Below are 18,668 nucleotides of genomic sequence, written 5' to 3'. Positions count from 1 at the left end.
TCTGCTGAAAAGTCTCGTTGCTTTCTTTACTTGCAAGGCCATCAAAGAGGATTAGCGCAGACAAAGTGGCACAAAGCCATCGCTGAGGTTCAAACATGCCCGACTCAGGGCTGCTGAGTCGACTCGAAGCGATAGTGTGGAACTTTGACCTAATCATAACAATAATTGAATGTCCATTACAGCTTTGCCAAATGGTTTCAGGCAATCATCATTGAGCCACTCACGGCCAGAAAAGTCTTTCGAAACGTGCTGTGCCGCTGTTAAAATGTTGGAGTCCATAGAGTATCATTTACGTTGGCTCTTTAAATTTGTTTAATGGGAATCCCAAGACATTGTCCTTGATGGATTATTTTTGGAAACTTGCCTCAGAGCTCAGTAAGTACAAACGATGTGGGGGGGGGGGGGGGGGCAATAGTTCTTTGCCTTTTCACAATCCAACAAAAAGCAGCTATTCTTTACTATATTTATTTATTTATTTATTTTGCCGAGAATAAAATATAATGAGCCCATGCTGGCTTTTAGGAAATGCTTCATTTTTTTTGCTAGCTGCCTCACAGAAATAAAGTTTATTTATGATAGCCTAATGGCTTTGTGCGAGGGGCAAACACACAGTTGACTATTATGACAGCAGGACCTTGGTATTCAAATGATGAAGATAAATGAAACTTGGCATCTATTGTAGCAAAGAAAATTACATTGTTTCTACTCACACGGGATGTAATGTAATATCCTGCAGCTTTCCAACAATAGCAGACAGCATGATCAGTCATTGTGCCGGTTTATTCCTCACTCCATTTTAAATATACTTCCATTTATTAATTCAACTTTTTTACTTTTTGCCGTTTAATCACTGTTGATTGTCTAAAGAGTGAATTGAATTATGAATTCCTTGCAGTTGAATAGTGACTGTTCCAAGGGTGCGCCCTGCCTCTCCCCGATAGTCACCTTTGACAGGCTCCAGTTCACCCTTAAGCTTACTGAAGATACGTTACGTTGAAAAAAAGGTTGTTTTGAATTTACTCCATTTTATTTCGTCAAGTGGTTGTATGAATGAAATTATTTGGATCCAGATGCATTTTTGTAAGTAGACTATAATTCTACTTATAAAATGTATCTGAATCCAAATGGTCTTGTAATCCTGGTTACAGGAATCAAAACCTTTGCGAAAATGAAGCTGGTTGTTCTTCATCAAATCATCCTTCCACTGGAAAAAATGGTATGTTGCATTCACTCAATTTTATTTTGTCAGGTGGTTTCTTTGTAGACTGTTCATCTACTTTTAAAAAAATGGATTGGGGATCCAGATTGATTTTTTTTGTGCAAATAAGTGAGTAAATTCAACATACCAGATATATATATATATATATATATATATATACACGCACACACACCACCACCACCACCGAAAACGAGACATCTAAGTCAAGGTTTCTAGAAAAGTGTGCTTCTTGTCAGGAAATAGACAATTGTGTGTTGAAATACATTCCTTAAATAGTACAGGCGTGTCGGGAAAGAATAATTTTGAATTGTAACCGGGATAGCAGTGCTCTTCTGATCCACTTTATTGCCTGTCTGCTGGACACGCACTTGCACATCTGACAAAACATGACCCGAACCCCCTCAAGCGCTCGTGTGTTCACTCACATGACTATTAACTCATTCACTCCCAAAGACGTTTTTAAACGTCTTTTCAGACTTGGTCCAGAATTGGCTGGTACGGAATGAGTTAAGCCTGTCTGTGCGTTGTCAACCTGCTGCAACAATACAAAGAATAGCCTATACGTTTGGAACATGAAAGGGGATCTCACTTGAGAGGGGAGAATATCAGAGCCTGAGGGGTCTGTGACAAAAACACCAGTTGGAAGTTTCAACTCGTGTGCATCACACAACATCACAGAGACCTGCTGTGACAATGTTCTATCTGACATTGGCCCAGAACAGCACCAACAACAGAATTGAAATGTCAGGCACAGAAGTGATTTTTATGATTTTGCCTCGAGCGAGAACAGCGCTACATTTGAAGTAAAACAACGTAGACATGATGAAAGCCTTAACATAACAGTTTACATAATGTGGTTTTTACCATTGCGGAATTACAGGTAGAATGCGCCCATTTTCAGAGGCTGAAGCATTTTTGCATAGATCGCTGTAACGGAAAATTCAGTGTTGCCAGTGTTGTTGTTTATTTTTGTCGACGCGTGTAAACTTTCACAGAGCAGGTTGAAAAAGTATGTTAATCCCTTGGCGAATGACTTCTTCAGGAATTAGTTTCCTGGCATTCCACAGAGAGGACACTGAGAATTTGGCGCTGCCCATTCACACAGTCCTTGACCATAAATGATTTATATACAAAAATTACAAATGTTGGTTGTACTTTCATTCATGTCAAATGTTTAAATACTCTTAATTGCTGACAATTTTTGTTGCACTTCGTCACCAGGCCGCCAATTAACACGCTGTTTCCATATCTGTAAGATGATAAGATTTATTTTTGTAATTCCTTCCTGTATCATACAGCCTTTTTGTGTGCATGGCCAGTCAGTCTGGAGATTTCTGGAACTTGGTCTTCCCCCACTTTTGAGATAAAGTGTCAGTCAAAAGATTGGGCATCCTTGCTCAGCCCATCAATGGTAAGGTGTGTCTCATGCAAAGGGGATGTGGTCAACAAGTCCACAAAAGTCAAAGTTAATTCCATCTGTAGCAATGGTTCCCGAGTCAGAAAAGTGGTGTTTTGGGATGTGGATCTTCCGACGACACCCTCAACCTGATGGCTTTGTTTAGTTACATAAAGTGGTTGGATGAATTTTAGGGGGATTGAAAGTCTTTTTGTACTTACTTTCAAATGTTTGTCCAAAAGTATATTTGCAAAAAGCTTTAGCCACTTATGCATTTATTTACTAAGAATGCCATTAAAATGTTCGAAAAATGTCCCTTACTGTGCTCAGATGATGCCTCCGACCCCTGGAGTATAGAGTTTGGTTTATTTGTGATTTAGGGTGGTGGACGGGTGCACTCAAAGAAAAGCCATTTTGACAAAGTGGGAACAGGTCAGACAGCGAGACGAAAGTCGTGCATACACATGTAGTGGAAAGTAGCAAGAGTGTGCGATTTAAGAGACTATATTCCAAGTTGATGGGCTCAATCAATAGACGGAAGATTCATCAGATGAAGTGATGTTAGTATTGAGAACGAAAGTAGGCCAGAAAAAGATGAAAGCAGGACTCCCCAGCTGAAAAAAGTGGGAGCAACGCACATGCTTATTTATTTTTGTATATTTTTTGATGACTCTCTTTCCGCAGGAGTTCTTTTCGGCAATGATGCTGCAAAATGAGATTTTTGACAGGCAAATTTGTGCCTTTTAAGTCAGACAGGTTGTCTATGTGCGACACCTCTTGGACTCGGCCTCTGTTGCACCACGTTAACGTTTGTTGGCACACGTGAGGCTGTGGTCTGGAAACATTCCTTGGGCAAGCCCACAGCTTTGACCTGCGATGCATGCACTATAAAAAAAAAAAAAAAATAAAGCCACTCTGCTCCCCTGCGGTGCTTGCATGGTGAGTACCAAGAGATCCTGCTGGGCCCGCGGCGATGTTGGTCTGCAGCCCCCGCCAGGAGGGTTGGGGTGAAGTGGAGAAAGTTTTGTGCTCTGAGCCTTGGCTGTGAGAGGAAAGCAAGTGTGGAGCTGCGATATGTTTCTCTGCCTATGACCATCCGGAGGAGAACATCAGGGTCGATGCAAGGCTCCTCGCTTAGTGTAGCGCTGTAGTCGAGTGCGGGGGCACTTCCACACGCTTCCCAACATGCATCCATTTTCTGTTTATCTTCCTGGAGCAGCTGTCGGAGCATTATCTTTGTGCAATACGTCAGTGAAAATGAAAACACAGCTTGTAACAACAGTCTTTCAGACAACTGGTTGCCACATATTTGTCTTGTCTTTTGTAAAGTTCGAATTCCTTCAGTTTTCCCAAGGCATGTACCGTTTGGAATAACTGAGCTCCAATGTCTAAACAGTAGATCAGGGCAACTTTTAACAAACTCAGAAAATTCTATATTATTTTAAAAAAGCTGATAAACATTGAGTAGGAACAGAAAAAGGGAGTAAGGGGGGGGGGTCCTCCAAAAAAATCTGTGAATATACAAATGCATGGATGCCACACTGCAAATATGCTGGGATCGACTGTAGTTTTAAGTTGTAACATCACATTATCCTACCCTACATTACAAGGTGAGTAGGTCTAATGATATTTTTTTTGTTTTGAGGCTTTGGAATACAATGTAGGATAAAAATAGTGCCTCAGAGAATATTAAGATTTTGAATGAGTTGATTATCATGGAATAAAAGTGCACAAAATGATTCTTGCTGATTTCTTGTTCGGTAGTTTTGTGCCGCCCTTGAATGGTCATTTTAATGCAATAGAGCCCTTTGCATTGGCAAAAAAAAAAAAGCAGTTAGTTTGTTTTGTTTGCATCATAACCTTTGTTGTTGCGTTAGGGTAATGGATATTTTATTTGTTCATCAAAAAGATTATTACATATTTTGCATGTATCCCCCATATTTAAAATAGCATTTTGTCATACATCTGGTTAGGAAGTGCGTGGTGCTATGTGGCACTGATGAAAAATTATGGCCCCGTCCAGTAGATATTCTTGGTCAGTTCAATTATGGCTTTTTTCTTTCTGTCATTACCACTGCATGTGCATGATTTGCTGCATTTTAACAATTCGTCCTGTTATGTTGCCTATCGTGGTTACTGTATAGTTGTTGTTCCCCCCCCCCCTTGCATTTTACATTGTGTAGCTGGAAAATGAGAAACTGGGAATGTGTGATAAAAATAAATTCTTTCTTACCTACAAAACTGAAAATGAATACGAAAGATACTTGCAGGTCTCTGGGCGGCTTCCTGCTGTCCCACTCCTCCATAGCCGGTGTGGATTTTATGATGTGGCTCATAAATTAAACATTGCCTGGTCTTCCCTTGCACGTCTGTCGACGTAAAAATAACTTTTGTTTTGGTGCACAGTGTGATGCCTGTGCACAGCCCCCTGTCTTTAATGAAGTGTTGCCATGAAAAGTGCACAGATCCCACTGCTCAGACTGTGTGGCAACCATACTGTGACTTTCTCAGACTCCCCCAGTGGCTCTCGGAGCTCATTTGGTTATACGGGGGCTCACCATTATCCAGAGATTTGCACACAAGGACATGCGATATGCATCCATATCCCTGATGGGAGTTATTTTAATTACACTGAATGCTTTGGCTTTGTGGTGCACATTTACATGTTTAACTGTTCGTGTGGATGCAAACTGGGATTTCTGAGAAGATTGTTCTGTTGTGCTGAATGTCTCATTTAACGAGGCCCCTGGTTTGTGGCAAAACACACACTGAGCTCATTTGAATGTTCCTTGCGTAGGGTGACATTATTTTAGATGAATGCTGCTCCAGGCAACGGTCTGATTAGACAGCTGATAATGAAAAATGATCACCTCTCCTCCCTTTGACTGTAAATCACTATTTTTAGATTTTGCTCCCTTGGCATTATGCCATGAAGGTAGAATTATCTTCACTCTGCCTCGTTTTGAGGTTGTAATTATATTTGATGAAATAGATAAAAAGTATACATGGAAGCAGCGGGGATAATTATTGACCTTCCAGTATCATGTCAAACACAAATGCACCAACAACTGATTCATTTTGGTCGTAATGTGGACGACGGAAGTAAGTGATGGGAGGATTATTATTTTTCCTCTACAGAATGCTGCTTGAAAACAAATGTCACTCACTGGCCCTGCAATGTGGCATACTCACACTGTGGGTGGCATTGAGAGATTTTGATTCATGGAAGTCGCTGATGGTGTAGCGGGACACTCGCCTGATTTGTGTGCAGGCAGCGTTGGATTGGTTCCCACTCAGTCACGGTGTGGATGTGGGTGTGAATGGTCTATATGTGCCCTGCGACTGTCTGGCGACCAGTTCAGGGTGTAGCCCGCCTTCCGCTCAAAGTCAGCTGGAATAGGCTCCAGCAATTCCCCGCGACCCTGTTCAGGATAAGCGGTCTTGAAAATGGATGGATGGAAGATTCATGGAACTGGTCAAGTCTCAGTCCTCTTGGGGGTGATGGTGAATGCGGAGTGCCGCAGTGGTCTGCAAAGCCAAAGTACCGATGGCTGCCAGTGAACAGTCTCTCAAATCCCCTTAACTTGTAAACTCCACATGTTGCGAGTTTCACGTGTCGTTTAGGTACAATCCGGCCCAAATGTGCTCTGCTGGTTTCTGGCAGGGTATTAAGAGGGAAGTGTGACAGTGGAGCTGCATCTCCTCCATGCACAGATAATATGGTATTTGTCAAGTTTCTGGAACCAGATGACACAGAACATAATTGCTTTTGGTGATTATCAAAAGCTTTCATCACTGTTTCTGTAAACAATTACTGATTGTTTGCTATACCACCTGAGGAATCAATTCACCTTGATCTGGATTTTCGACAGCTGGAACCATTTCAGCATAATAAACCAATTACAGCAGGACTTTTTTTTTTCTTTTTTGGTAATTAAGCAATTCCCCCAAGGGCATTTTCTTAGATAATACAGAGTGGTTGAGTTAAGTAGGGTTCAATTCTTCGTGAAGAAATGCTTCTGCATGGCTCCAACAAGAAGTATCACATCGCCAGATGACCTTGGAATGATCACGCTCCGAGATTACAGCATCAACAGGTATCTATCTATCTATCTATCTATCTATCTATCTGTTGTGTGATTGACCGTTTTTGCGCATGCGCAATCATCAAGGGAAGGCACGCGAAAAAAGCCAGGTAAACAGCACCTGCATGAAGATTATCGGTAAAAATAAATAAATAAAATTAAAAAAATAGGCAGGCAAAGCTCTTGCGTTAGAGGGGAAGGAACAGCTCGTAGTGCATCGCGGACGCATCTCTCCTCCCCTTTTCTTGCAAAGTCCGGCGCACTGCTTCATCTCTCTCTCTCTCTCTCTCTCTCTCGAAATGACATTGGTCTGCCTCGAAACATGATAACAGATAAGCCTCCCTGCGCTCCGCGTTGTCGGAGTGTCCGCAATGACGACAACCTGAAACAAAAATTAACTGGCTTGAATACGTTTTTCAAAAAAACAAAAACATAAGCAAAAAAAAAAAAAACAACAACAAAAATTAAATTAAAAAACGGGGGTTCGCACTGGATCCTTGTCGCGCGCGCCCACGAGGAATAACAAACAGGAGAATTTGGTGGCGCGCACTCGCTCCGCCGTGCTCCCGCACCTCGTAGATCTTGGCTAAAGTGCTCAACTGCAGGCAAAGTGAGCATGTATGTGCACGGTTTCATTCCAGCGAGCCTTGGATTTGTTGGCTTCTGCCTGGTCGCCTTTGTCCAACAGCCTGCTTCAGGAAGTAAAACCGGCCAAGGTAAGTTTTCTACTCCTCCACTTATTATCTAAGTGTAGCTGCTCCGGGCTGGGGTTTTTTTTTGTTTGTTTGTTTGTGTGGCCGAACCTCTGTGTGTTGTCTTTTTAATTAAATAAACGTTTTTGATGCATTGCTGATGACGACATTTAACTGCGCTCCCAACAGAGCTACTGATCACTAAAAAATACACAAAGTAGTGCGAGTGTTTTAAAGACACGATTCAAATCACTTCATTTTGAAGTGCAAGCACCACACGTTAGCAGTCGACTCGCCTTTTTATTTTTATTTATTTATTTTTTGCGGTCACTTTTGAGTCATCAGAGGACACTCACTCAAGTCAAATGAAGTTTGCTGTCATTGCAGTGCTTGCCTTTGATCTTGAGGAGCACGAACGGTTATGTTTCATCGGCCATCCTGCAGGTACTTACGGCGAGACTAGCGGGTGGCATTTGTCACAGTCCAGACAAGTATTTGACACCTGGCTGTAACGCACATACGCAGGAGCCCGTGAGTGTCAAGACACTGCAGCTTCAGTGCCGAGCTGGAGCTGCCCCGCCGCCTGCCCTCTTGCTCTCTTGCTCTCTTGTCCTGTGAGAAATGCTCCAGAGCACACAGGCGGCCCGGCCTCAATCCGCCCGATTCCCGACACCTTGCGGGAACAAGCGAGGCACAGTATTCCACAGTGATCCCGTCCCGCTTGGCCCCTCGACACTTCATGTTCCCACAATACAAAATGCCAAGCCGGCCCTTGCCAGAAAGTATTTGCATGCAAAGAAAGACACATAATGGTTTGTGTTCGGGTGTTGATTCTGGGTTGGTGATGTTTCACACACACACAAAAAGACATCTCTCGCACTGTCGACAAGGGAAAAAAAAAGGGTGGTGGTGGTGGTGGGGGGGGGGGGGGGTTGGTGGGTGACTATTTTGCACCCTGGGTGGTCTGTCCCCCACTTGTGGGAAAACTCAATATTTACATTTTGCAATTAGAACTACTTTTTCCTCACTTTATTCTCCGCAACATCAATTATACGCTTCCTTGTAGAGCAGTGTTGGTGTGAAATGGCGTGCACCTGTTTATTGGTCACTCACCACTGAGCAGCCACTTGCAGGGAGCATTGTGACTATTTGTGCGGCTACTTCGTGCCTCAACTGGAAAGAAACATTTTGCTTGACGTCAGTACCGCTAGCGAGTTGACCAACTGTAAACTGTCTTTTTTTTTCTTAAAAACTGCACAGCTTGTGGGCTCAACACTTCGCCAAGGCAGATGTGTCTGACAAGCATCTTTGTCTTTCATCAATGTCAGACTAATCATGGCACTCAGACATAAGTCATCACTGAGTGGGAAGAGTGGGTGGGAAGAGGCACAGTGGAATGAGTGAGGGAGAACTTAAGGATGTGATGGAGACGATGACAAAGAAGAGGAGAATGGTGGAAAAATGGAGAGACTGAGTGTGCCGAGACATGCAGCCACATGGCGGCAAAGTGCAGCGGATTCTAGAGGAGAGCCCTAGACGTCATGGCAAATCACTTTCCTTGCAACACAGTCAAGAGCGCTTCGCTAATGCGGCGGCACCAAGGCAACGGTTGGTGTGGGCCTGACATGTTGCTGTGCTTGGCTGTGTTGGTGTAACCTCTGCTCCAGGGCCTGGGGGTCTAAAGACGCAGGGCCGCCGGAGTGGGGAGGAAGGCCACGTCTAGGTCCGGTCACACTGTGGGAACCGAGCAGCCTTGGCAATATGAGACCCCCGAGTGACGGGGCTGCTTACCTAGAGATGCTGCCGACCTCCCTCCACTCTGCAGAGGAGACGAGAGAGAGAGGAGAGGGAGGGCAGGGGGAGCCCACAGCCCACCCACCCCTGACATTCACTCACCCCTTTCCTTTTTGCACCCAACTCTTGCTTTGTTTGCTTTGTCTTCGCTTCCTTTCCTTTGCATTTAATGAAGTAGCGGTGCTTTTCCTACTTGGCCATAGGGAAGGCCAAAGTTGCACACACACACACACACACACACACACGCTCACACACGCATGACAACCCAGGGCATTTATATTTTTGCATATCAAAAAGCCTTGGTACTAAGCGCATTTGACACTCTGATCACTGCTGCAAAAGTGATCAAATGCACAGATATTTATTTATTTGGAAATGTGTAAGCTTGGAAATGTAAATGAAGAAAACAGCAGAAGTCCTGTTTCCAACAAGAGTTCAGTTCGTTGTTCTTTTCCAGTGATAAGCGGTGAGGTTCATGACTGGTGAAGCATTACTCCTCTGGAGTCGGATCTAAAACTATGAAGCCCAAATAGAAGACTAGCTGATATTTCATGACCTTCATGGAAAACGTGTTTCAAATAAGGTCCACATTGAAGTTTTGAAGATATGTTTTCGGGCTGAAACGATTCCTCAAATAACTCGATTAAAAACAAAAGACAAAAAATGCTCAAGGCATTTTTTTCTGCCTCGAGTACCAGCTTATCGACACGTGCACCCCTCAGACGTAGTCAAGTATAACCACAGCAGCAATTGTGCATGCTATGCATGACAGTAACATGCTGCGAACGCGGTAGGAAAGCCAACTTGAAAATAAACCTTACCTTAGCAAATAATATACTGTGGCTCCCTACTTATGCATGCTACATTGTGGAGTTCCTCTTACTTTGTACTACAGGCACTGCGTGGTGAAATCGAAACAATTTGAGACAATATCAATGCGGTCTGTGAGGACAGAGCCAAAACAGGAGCAGGCATGTAGAATGCAGAGTGAGGAAGCTGGCGTATCTGGTGAGTGTGTTGACTTGTTTACATCTGTAGAATTGTCAACAAAGGTCATATTTAGCAGCCGCGGTAATAAACAAAAACACCAGTCCCCAGATTGACTAGCGATGTTCTAACCTTTTTTTCTGTTGGAGTAGAAGGCGATGTTCAAACGTTTTTTTTTTTTTTTTTATCTGTTGGAACAGAAGGTGGCGCATGTTTCGATCTGAACTTGACTGTAATCGTCGCAAAGCGATGCTGATTGCAAAGGTAACCTAAGATTGACACGGCGAGTGCACCGGAAAGAAGTACATGGGCGATCAAGTCCAGTTTTCACAGACGTCTAGTTGGAATCAAATTAAAGTGGCGCATTTCCATCTTTACATAGCAAAAAAAAAGCTGAAAAATTAATAAATAACTGGACCGTGGGCAGAAAATGTACTTGTTAAACTGAACCTAAAACCAGCAATGAATTACTGTACTCTACGCCCTTCATCAGCTAAAAAAGGGGCCTATAAAGTTAAAAGTATGTTGATATCAATCTTTGTCAGAACAGTAATGTTACTTTATTGTTTTCACAATAGAATCCTGAGTTCTGATTTAGACTTTTGAGGTCTGCACAAAAAATGGTCTAATCATTACAAAATGGCATGCATATTATATATATACAGTATATATATATATATATATATATATATATATATATATATATACACACAGTATATATATATATATATATATATATATATATATACACACAATTTGCTTCTCTACACAATGTGAATTTTAGAAATAAAAAAAGATTATATAAAATAGAAAACCAATTGTTCATTGCTCTCTTGTGACAAGAAGCTAGTCTTAGTCTGTGTCTGCCTCTGTGTGCAGGGCAGGCATGCAGTGCCTGAGATGGGCCGCGCCTCAGGGCAGCCCTCGGTCACTCGCCGATGATGAATGAGCCGAGGGGATCAATCCGGTGTCACTTTACCCACTCAGCAAACGCACACACAAATCATCTGCTTGCCAAGTGGCGTGCCAAGAGCACTCTACGTGTTGTTACACAGCAGCTCAGAAAGCGCTGAGATGATTATCTTGCCATTATTTGAGTGGCGAACACACTCGACAATACTGTACTGTCCAAGGCCGACGCTGTTTGATTCACAACAAAACTAGGATCAGTGGGTGTGCGCTGAGGACAAGCTCGAGTGTACGCCAGCGATGAGTGATTGTAGACTGGATAGAAATCACTGCACTTCGCAGGCACACATGCTTTTTTGATGCCACAGTTTCAATGAATTGTGCAGTGCGAGCAATGATAAGATAAGATAAGATATCCTTTATTTGTCCCACACTGGGGAAATTTACAGTCTACAGCAGCAAGATTGTGGGTAGAAAGAAGAAAGAAGAAAAAAAACAAACACCGTTCAATTAAGTGCAATATAAATACAAATATGGATAAGGTCGCAGTGCTATTTACAATTGTTTTTCACATCATTTAATGAATTTTTTTTATTCAGCAGCCTGACAGCAGTCGGTAGGAACGAGCGGCGGTATCTCTCCTTCTTGCAGCACGGGTGTAACAGTCTCTGGCTGAAGGAGCTACCTAGTGCTGTCAGGGCGGGCTGGAGGGGGTGGGAGGGACTGTCCATCATAGCTTTTAGCTTAGTTAGCATCTTCCTGTTGCCCACCTCCTCCAGAGTGTCGAGGGAGCAGCCCAGGACAGAACTGGCCTTCCTGACCAGTCGCTCCAGTCTCTTTCTGTCCCTGGCCGAGATGCTGCCTGACCAGCAGACAATGAGCTCCATGTTTGCAGGCACGACCAAGCCTTTTTTGTGTCACTCACTTTTAGCCTAAACACTGGAATGTATCACCACGACATTTTCCACTCTGCCAGCACGGGTTAAAGATGCTGTCCTGAAGCTATCTGACTTACACCGTAGTCAAAAATGCCAATTTCATCTCATTAATCACTTGGGCTAATAATTATGTTGCTATTAATTAGCTGCTTATTTAAGTGAAAGAGCTAGCACAGCACCGCTGCGGTTTTTCCTAGGGTGTATTGTTAATGCCCTACGTATTCATGTCACCTTATAAGTTTCTACATCATGCTGATGGCACACTGGCTAGAAATAGGTCAACTGGTGTCTTAATCATGGTGAACTCTAATTTATTGGTCTTGAACAGGGTTCGGCCACATAAATGCTGGAGGGGGCCACAAATTATCATCAGTGCTACTGGGGCGCCACATAGGACTACGTACTTCTTGACCAGACGTATGACAAAATGTTATTTTCATTATGGACAAAGTAGGTGCATATAGGCATAAAATCCATGCCCTTAATATATTTCATTGTTGATGATACATTTTACAATGCATGTATAAAGATCTGCTATTCTAACAAAAGGTTTGAAGCAAACAACAACTAAAAAAACAAAACAAAACTACTGAATAATGAATAATAAATCCACATTAAGTGCAATAATTTATTTTGGACAATATTTGCCTGTAACTTGCTCGCATGTGCAATTGCGCATGGCTCTCACCCCTTGATGAGAGCACAGCAAATGCATACAGCCCATTAAAAAAAAAAAAAATCTGAACCTGCGGTGTATTGACATTTTGCATTGTCATATTTGCCTCGTACAAAAAAAAAAATCTTTGGCATGCAGTTTATGGAGCAGGAAGAAAAATGCTTCAAAGAAAGACTGATAATAATTACAGACTGATGTCATGTAATTATTGTCACCATGGAAGACGCCCACTAACGTTTGTTTTACCTTGTCTTGACCTTATCTTTAATGTGCCTTTTTGTGCCTAATGTGCCTTAACATTACGTTATCCCCTTAGAGCATAGGTGTCAAACTCAGGTCCTGGAGGGCTGCTGTCCTGCATGTTTTCCAAGTCTCCCTGTTGCAACACACCTGATTCAAATGAACAGGTTCAATGTCAGGCTTGCGCAGAGCTTGCTGATGATCTGATCATTTGAATCAGGTGTGTTGCAACAGGGAGACTTGGAAAACATGCAGGACAGCGGCCCTCCAGGACCTGAGTTTGACACCTATGCCTTAGAGGACTTGCTCTCTCTTAATTAATGCTACTGGGGAGTTTCCACATGACTTGGAAGCCCTGGAAAATGTTTGACCAATTTTCCAGTCATGGAAAACACATTGAAAATTAGAAAAAAGTCAAATGTCCTGGAAAAGCTTGAGTTGCCCTGGAAAATTATTTTTCCTCCCTCTGCTGCTCCCTGCCTTGTGGGTAAATGCAAACGGGTTTAACAGATATGTATCAATATTTCTCTTTTCGGCTGCCTTCAATGAGCAATGTTGAGCTGTCGTGCTTTTCTCTTTTTCTTCACCCCACGTAATAGTTGGTCAAATTGTAAACTTCCTTAGAATAGTTCTGTTGCCCAGTGTTTCCATCTAACTTTATTGCCAGTTTTACAGACTTTTCAGAACCAAATAAGGGTTCATTATTCTTATTGTTATTATTATTATGATCATTATTATTATTATTATTATTACTTCAAGTGCGAAAACTAGTGACTTTCAACTCAAGAGTGGTGCTGTAGTGCTGTATATCGAAGGTGAGCTTTTTCTCCCTGTCTCTGTCTGTCTCCTCTGTTGAGTGACAGTAGCGGGCGTGCCACCACATTTGGTCGAGCATTCTGAGATGAAACACATCTCTGGTGTCAGTCGACGTGTCGATGGCCAACTTGTCGCGCAATTCGCATGAGTTGTCGCAGCTCCGAGCTGCTTCGCGTCATCAATGCACAAGCTGCGAAGGAGCACACGTTGACTGGCTCGATCAAGGGTCTTAGCTCGGCAAACATAGTCAAAGCACCTGCCGCCACCCTGCTCACTATTTGACAAAATATGTGATGAAATAAAACCCACCTTGTACTGATTTTTACATCTGTTCCAATGATAAGATAGCCTGCAAATATTTACCACAAGAGACTTTGAATACTGAAGTTTAGCTTTCTCTAAACGGTGTGATTTTTGAGAATATTTTCATATTTACTGGGCTCGCTAGAGTTCTTAAAATCCTTCTTGAACTTATATCGAACAAGTGAAGTGCCTCAACAATGTTATTACTGGAACATGATGCAACAGTTAATATGGTTGACCTTTTCAACTATTTTATACTCATATATTGTTGATGAAAAGCATCACTCAAGTCACCCTTCACTTTCATATAGTTTGTATGGTAAAATTGCAAATACTGAAGCCACAATTTATAATATATAATATATGAGTGTTGCAAAATTCCCATTTACTTACGTTGATAGGCGGCCCGGTGGTCCAGTGGTTAGCGCGTCGACCGCACAGTGCTGAAGTGCCGGGTTCAATCCCAGCTCCGGCCTCCCTGTGTGGAGTTTTCATGTTCTCCCCGGGCCTGTGTGGGTTTCTCCTGGTACTACGGTTTCCTCCCACATTCTAAAAACATGCATGGCAGGTTACCGGAACACTTGAATTGTTCCAAGGTGTGAACATGGTTGCTCGTCTGTGTGTGCCCTGCGATTGGCGACCGGTTCAGGGTGTCCCCCGCCTACTGCCCGAAAAAGCTGGGATAGGCTCCAGCACCCCCCGCGACCCTTGTGAGGATAAAGCGGATCGGAAAATGAATGAATATGTGTATATTGATCGATCGATCGATATATATACACACACACACACAGACATACATACACATATAGTGGCTGGATAGCTCAGTTGGTAAGGCACCGGTTTGGTGTATGGGAGAGGGGGTTCGAATCCCACTTGGGGCAATATGAGCAATATGAGCACATAACACCATCCAGTGTGGGTCATTGGGCAAGGCCCTTCCATGTCTACCTCATACAATGATAAGAGACAATAAAACGAATGACATGCCGGCTCAGACGTTGCCTGGCCAAACAAGCTCTGCGTCAGGTGCTGGGGAACCAGAGGACCTTGATTAAAAAATGGGCTGCTGGAACAAAGCGGAGATGGGCGAGATGCGATAACATGGCTCTGTTGGAATGCTACTCCTCAAGCAACCCTAGTCAGAGGGGTTACATGCAGAGAATGTGGGCTGAATGGTTACTTCGCAACCCACAGTCACGGTTGACCATGAAACAACTCATAGCTCAGTGTTCAACATCCACAAACGGCAATTGCTATCACAACTTGAGATTGATGAGGTACAACGCAGATTCCATGGTGAATGGTCCCAGGCAAGCCCCAACAAATGCAAATGATGAGATTGGGAGGCCAGCCCCAATGAATGAAATGCTGAGCGAGGCAGCAAATGACCTGAGAGCTAAGATCATTGCGAAAATGAAGGCTGGGCAACCTAGAAACAGATTACAACGGCTATGTGAAGTACCACCTAAAAGTCTCATGGAAACTGTGAATGCAGCACTGAGGGCGATCCCTACCGTAACAATCACGGAAACGAATGAACTGATATATGCTTCAGCATCAGCGATCCTAGGGATGTTTGGCTATAAGAGCAATATATATATATATATATATATATATATTAGAGCTGTCAGTTTAGCGCGTTTTTATTGGCATTAATTTCAATGAATTTTAACGGGATTCAATTTTTACTCGCGAGATTAACGCAGCACACGTCACAGCGGATGTTACGTTGCTCTATCAATAAAGCAGCAACAAAACAACAAGCGCGCTGCACAGGTCCACGCACGTTTGTTTTGCCAGCCTGGACAGCGCGAGACACCGAAAACGGATACTTAAAGAGTTTATGAATGGAAAATTTACTTTTAAAAAATTGCCAGATTATTCCACTGACCAGACCAAAGTTAGCTGTATGTTTTGCAGTAGTAAACTGAGCTATCATCATAGCATGTCGAGTCTGAAGTACCACTTAATGGCCAAGCACACAGCTGACGTGAGTACTCCGCCCCCTCGTCTAAGACAGACAGCGATGGATCATTTCAAAGCGAAGAAAATGGATAACACGACGAAGAAAAAATTTGCTGAAGCCATAGATAAATATATGGCGACTGCATGCGAGCCTGTGAACATTGTCCACAGCTCGACTCAAGCTGAAATCATTCGCATTGCATCTAACGACTCCACTATGGATTGCCAGCGAGAGCCTCCATTACAAACTATGAACAGAAATTGTACGTAGCGGAGAAGGCTAAGTTACACCAAGCGGGAGAAGACACTGTTTTGGGAGAGAAATAAGAGACTAGGTTGATGAGCCTCTGGTGAATAAAGAGCAGGCATTCTGTTCAGTTCGATGTATGCCACTGACGCGATTGTTACTTGTTTGGAACTATTTTGTGTGGAAGGTTACCGTGTTCCGTGTCCATATAAATAATGGGGGTGGAGCTTCTCTGTGTTCGTCTGACAGCGACGGTGCGCTGAGGCACGTCGAGAGTTCAGCGGTGCAGTCGTAGCGACCATACTGAAAATAAGACGTCTCCCGTGTTGTCATCTAACCAAGTGTAGTCATCCGAAATGATGTCTACACAAAACCGTAGAGAGACTTGCGCGCAAGAAGGACCAACAGAATCAACATAGCCTGACTGCTGTGTTCAAAGCAAACTTGAGAAAAACGAAGTATGCAACCAAGCCTTAAATCCACTATAGGCTGAGTACTAGTTTACCTTAGATATGCACTTTATAATGTTATATTGCTCTGTTTTGAGTCCATAAAAAGAGCTGTTAAAGCAGCTGTTGTGTGACAAAATATTTTTTCACTGTTGTTGATGGACAGTAATATTGTGTGAGAGATTATGTGTGAATAACTGCTCCAAGTGAAAAATGTTCATGTAAAATTGAAAATTTAAATTGTTATTTCAGTAAATATGTGCATTTTGCACATAGAAAACTGATTCATGATTCCATGTTGATGAGAGCATTAAAATGGGGAAAAATAGGACAAAAATATTAAAGGAAATTCAGAAACAATAAAAAACGTGTGAGTAATCATGATTAATTTTTAGTTCATTTGAGTTAATTATGACAGTTGCGTTTTTAATTTGATTAAATATTTTAATCGTTTGACAGCTCTTATATATATATATATATATATATATATATACTTCGAAACCCACAGTCACGTTTGACCACGAAACAACTAGTAGCTCAGTGTTCCAACATCCACAAACGGCAACTGCTGTCACAACTTGAGATTGATGAGGTACAACGCAGGTTCCATGGTGAAAGGCCCCAGGCTGCCAGATCAGAGGAGGAGGTCATACCAGAGATTGGGAGGCAAGCCCCAATGAATGCAGATGATGAGATTGGAAGGCCAGCCCCAATGAATGAAATGCTGAGCGAGGCAGCAACTGACCTGAAAGCTAAGATCATGGCGAGAATGAAAGCTGGGCAACCTAGACACCGATGTCAACGGCTATGTGAAGTACCACCTGAAAGTCTCATGGAAAGTGTGAATGCAGCACTGAGGGCGATACCTATCGTAACGATCACGGAAACCAATGAGCTGATATACGCGTCAGCATCAGTGATCCTAGAGATGCTTGGCTATAAGAGCAACCATGGAAGCCATGAGATACGTTACTCACCATGGAAAAGACGGTTGGAGGCTAAGATCAAGGCGGCTCGGAAAGATGTGAGTTAATTGACAGAGGCCCAGAGAGGTGTGATGAAAAGGCCGATACCCGAGAGGTACATCCAGATGACCATACCTGAAGCACTCGAAACTGCCAAACAAAGGCTCCAAGCCTTGTCCAGCCGCCTAAAGCGGTACACGAAAGAAAATGAGGCCAGACGAATAAACAGGCTGTTCGCAACACAACCTGCGAAAGTGTACGCTCAGTGGCAGGGTCCTAACAACAGAGCTGACCCACCAAGAAACTGAAAGGTACTGGAAAGGCATATGGGAGAAGGAGGTTGCACATAACAGCAGTGCACAATGGCTGGTGACCCTGAGAGAGGAGCACAGCAACCTCCCTGAACAGAACCCAGTTACTATAACAGTGGCAGACATACAGGAAAGAGTCTCAGATATGAAGAACTGGACAGCACCAGGCCCGAAAATGGTCCACACCTACTGGCTAAAGAAACTCACAGCACTCCATGAGCGCCTAGCAGCACAAATGAACCAGCTGCTGAGGGATGGGACTCACCCAGGATGGCTAACTGAAGGGCGAACGATCCTGATCATGAAGGATCCCTCAAAGGGTGCAGTCCCATCCAACTATCGGCCAATAACCTGTCTCTCCACAACATGGAAGCTCATGTCAGGCATCATTGCGGCTAAGATAAGTGGACACATGGATCAATACATGAGCGAAGCACAGAAGGGCATTGGTAGAGATACCAGAGGAGCCAAACATCAGCTCCTGGTTGACAGAACAGTCGCACAAGACTGCAGGTCCCGACATACCAACCTGTGCACAGCCTGGATTGATTACAAGAAAGCCTATGACTCGATGCCACATACATGGATCACTGAATGCTTGGAGTTGTATAAGGTGAACAGGACCCTAAGAGCCTTCGTTGCGAACTCGATGAGGATGTGGAAAACCAGACTTGAA

General features: G+C 43.2%; 1 protein-coding gene across 3 annotated transcripts in view; it reads left to right on the top strand.

Annotated features, from left to right (window-relative positions):
• Positions 1-7,027: 7,027 nt before the first annotated feature.
• scube3 (signal peptide, CUB domain, EGF-like 3) overlaps positions 7,028-18,668 on the top strand; it is a 101,933-nt gene continuing 90,292 nt past the window's right edge. For 2 of the 3 annotated variants that reach the window (XM_086115059.1, XM_086115038.1), the window contains exon 1: positions 7,029-7,416. In XM_086115059.1, the coding sequence (XP_085971185.1) occupies positions 7,317-7,416 (100 nt within the window). In that variant the 5' untranslated portion in view covers positions 7,029-7,316. Of the gene's footprint in view, positions 7,417-18,668 lie in introns of all 3 variants that reach the window. The other variant, XM_086115049.1, reaches the window with a different exon arrangement.

The sequence above is a fragment of the Hippocampus guttulatus genome, chromosome 1, assembly GCF_054856545.1.
Source record: "Hippocampus guttulatus isolate MCC_2025c chromosome 1, RoL_Hgut_1.0, whole genome shotgun sequence".
NCBI lineage: Eukaryota > Metazoa > Chordata > Actinopteri > Syngnathiformes > Syngnathidae > Hippocampus > Hippocampus guttulatus.
Note: the sequence above shows the minus strand (reverse complement) of the source record. Positions and strands in the feature narration are given on the sequence as shown.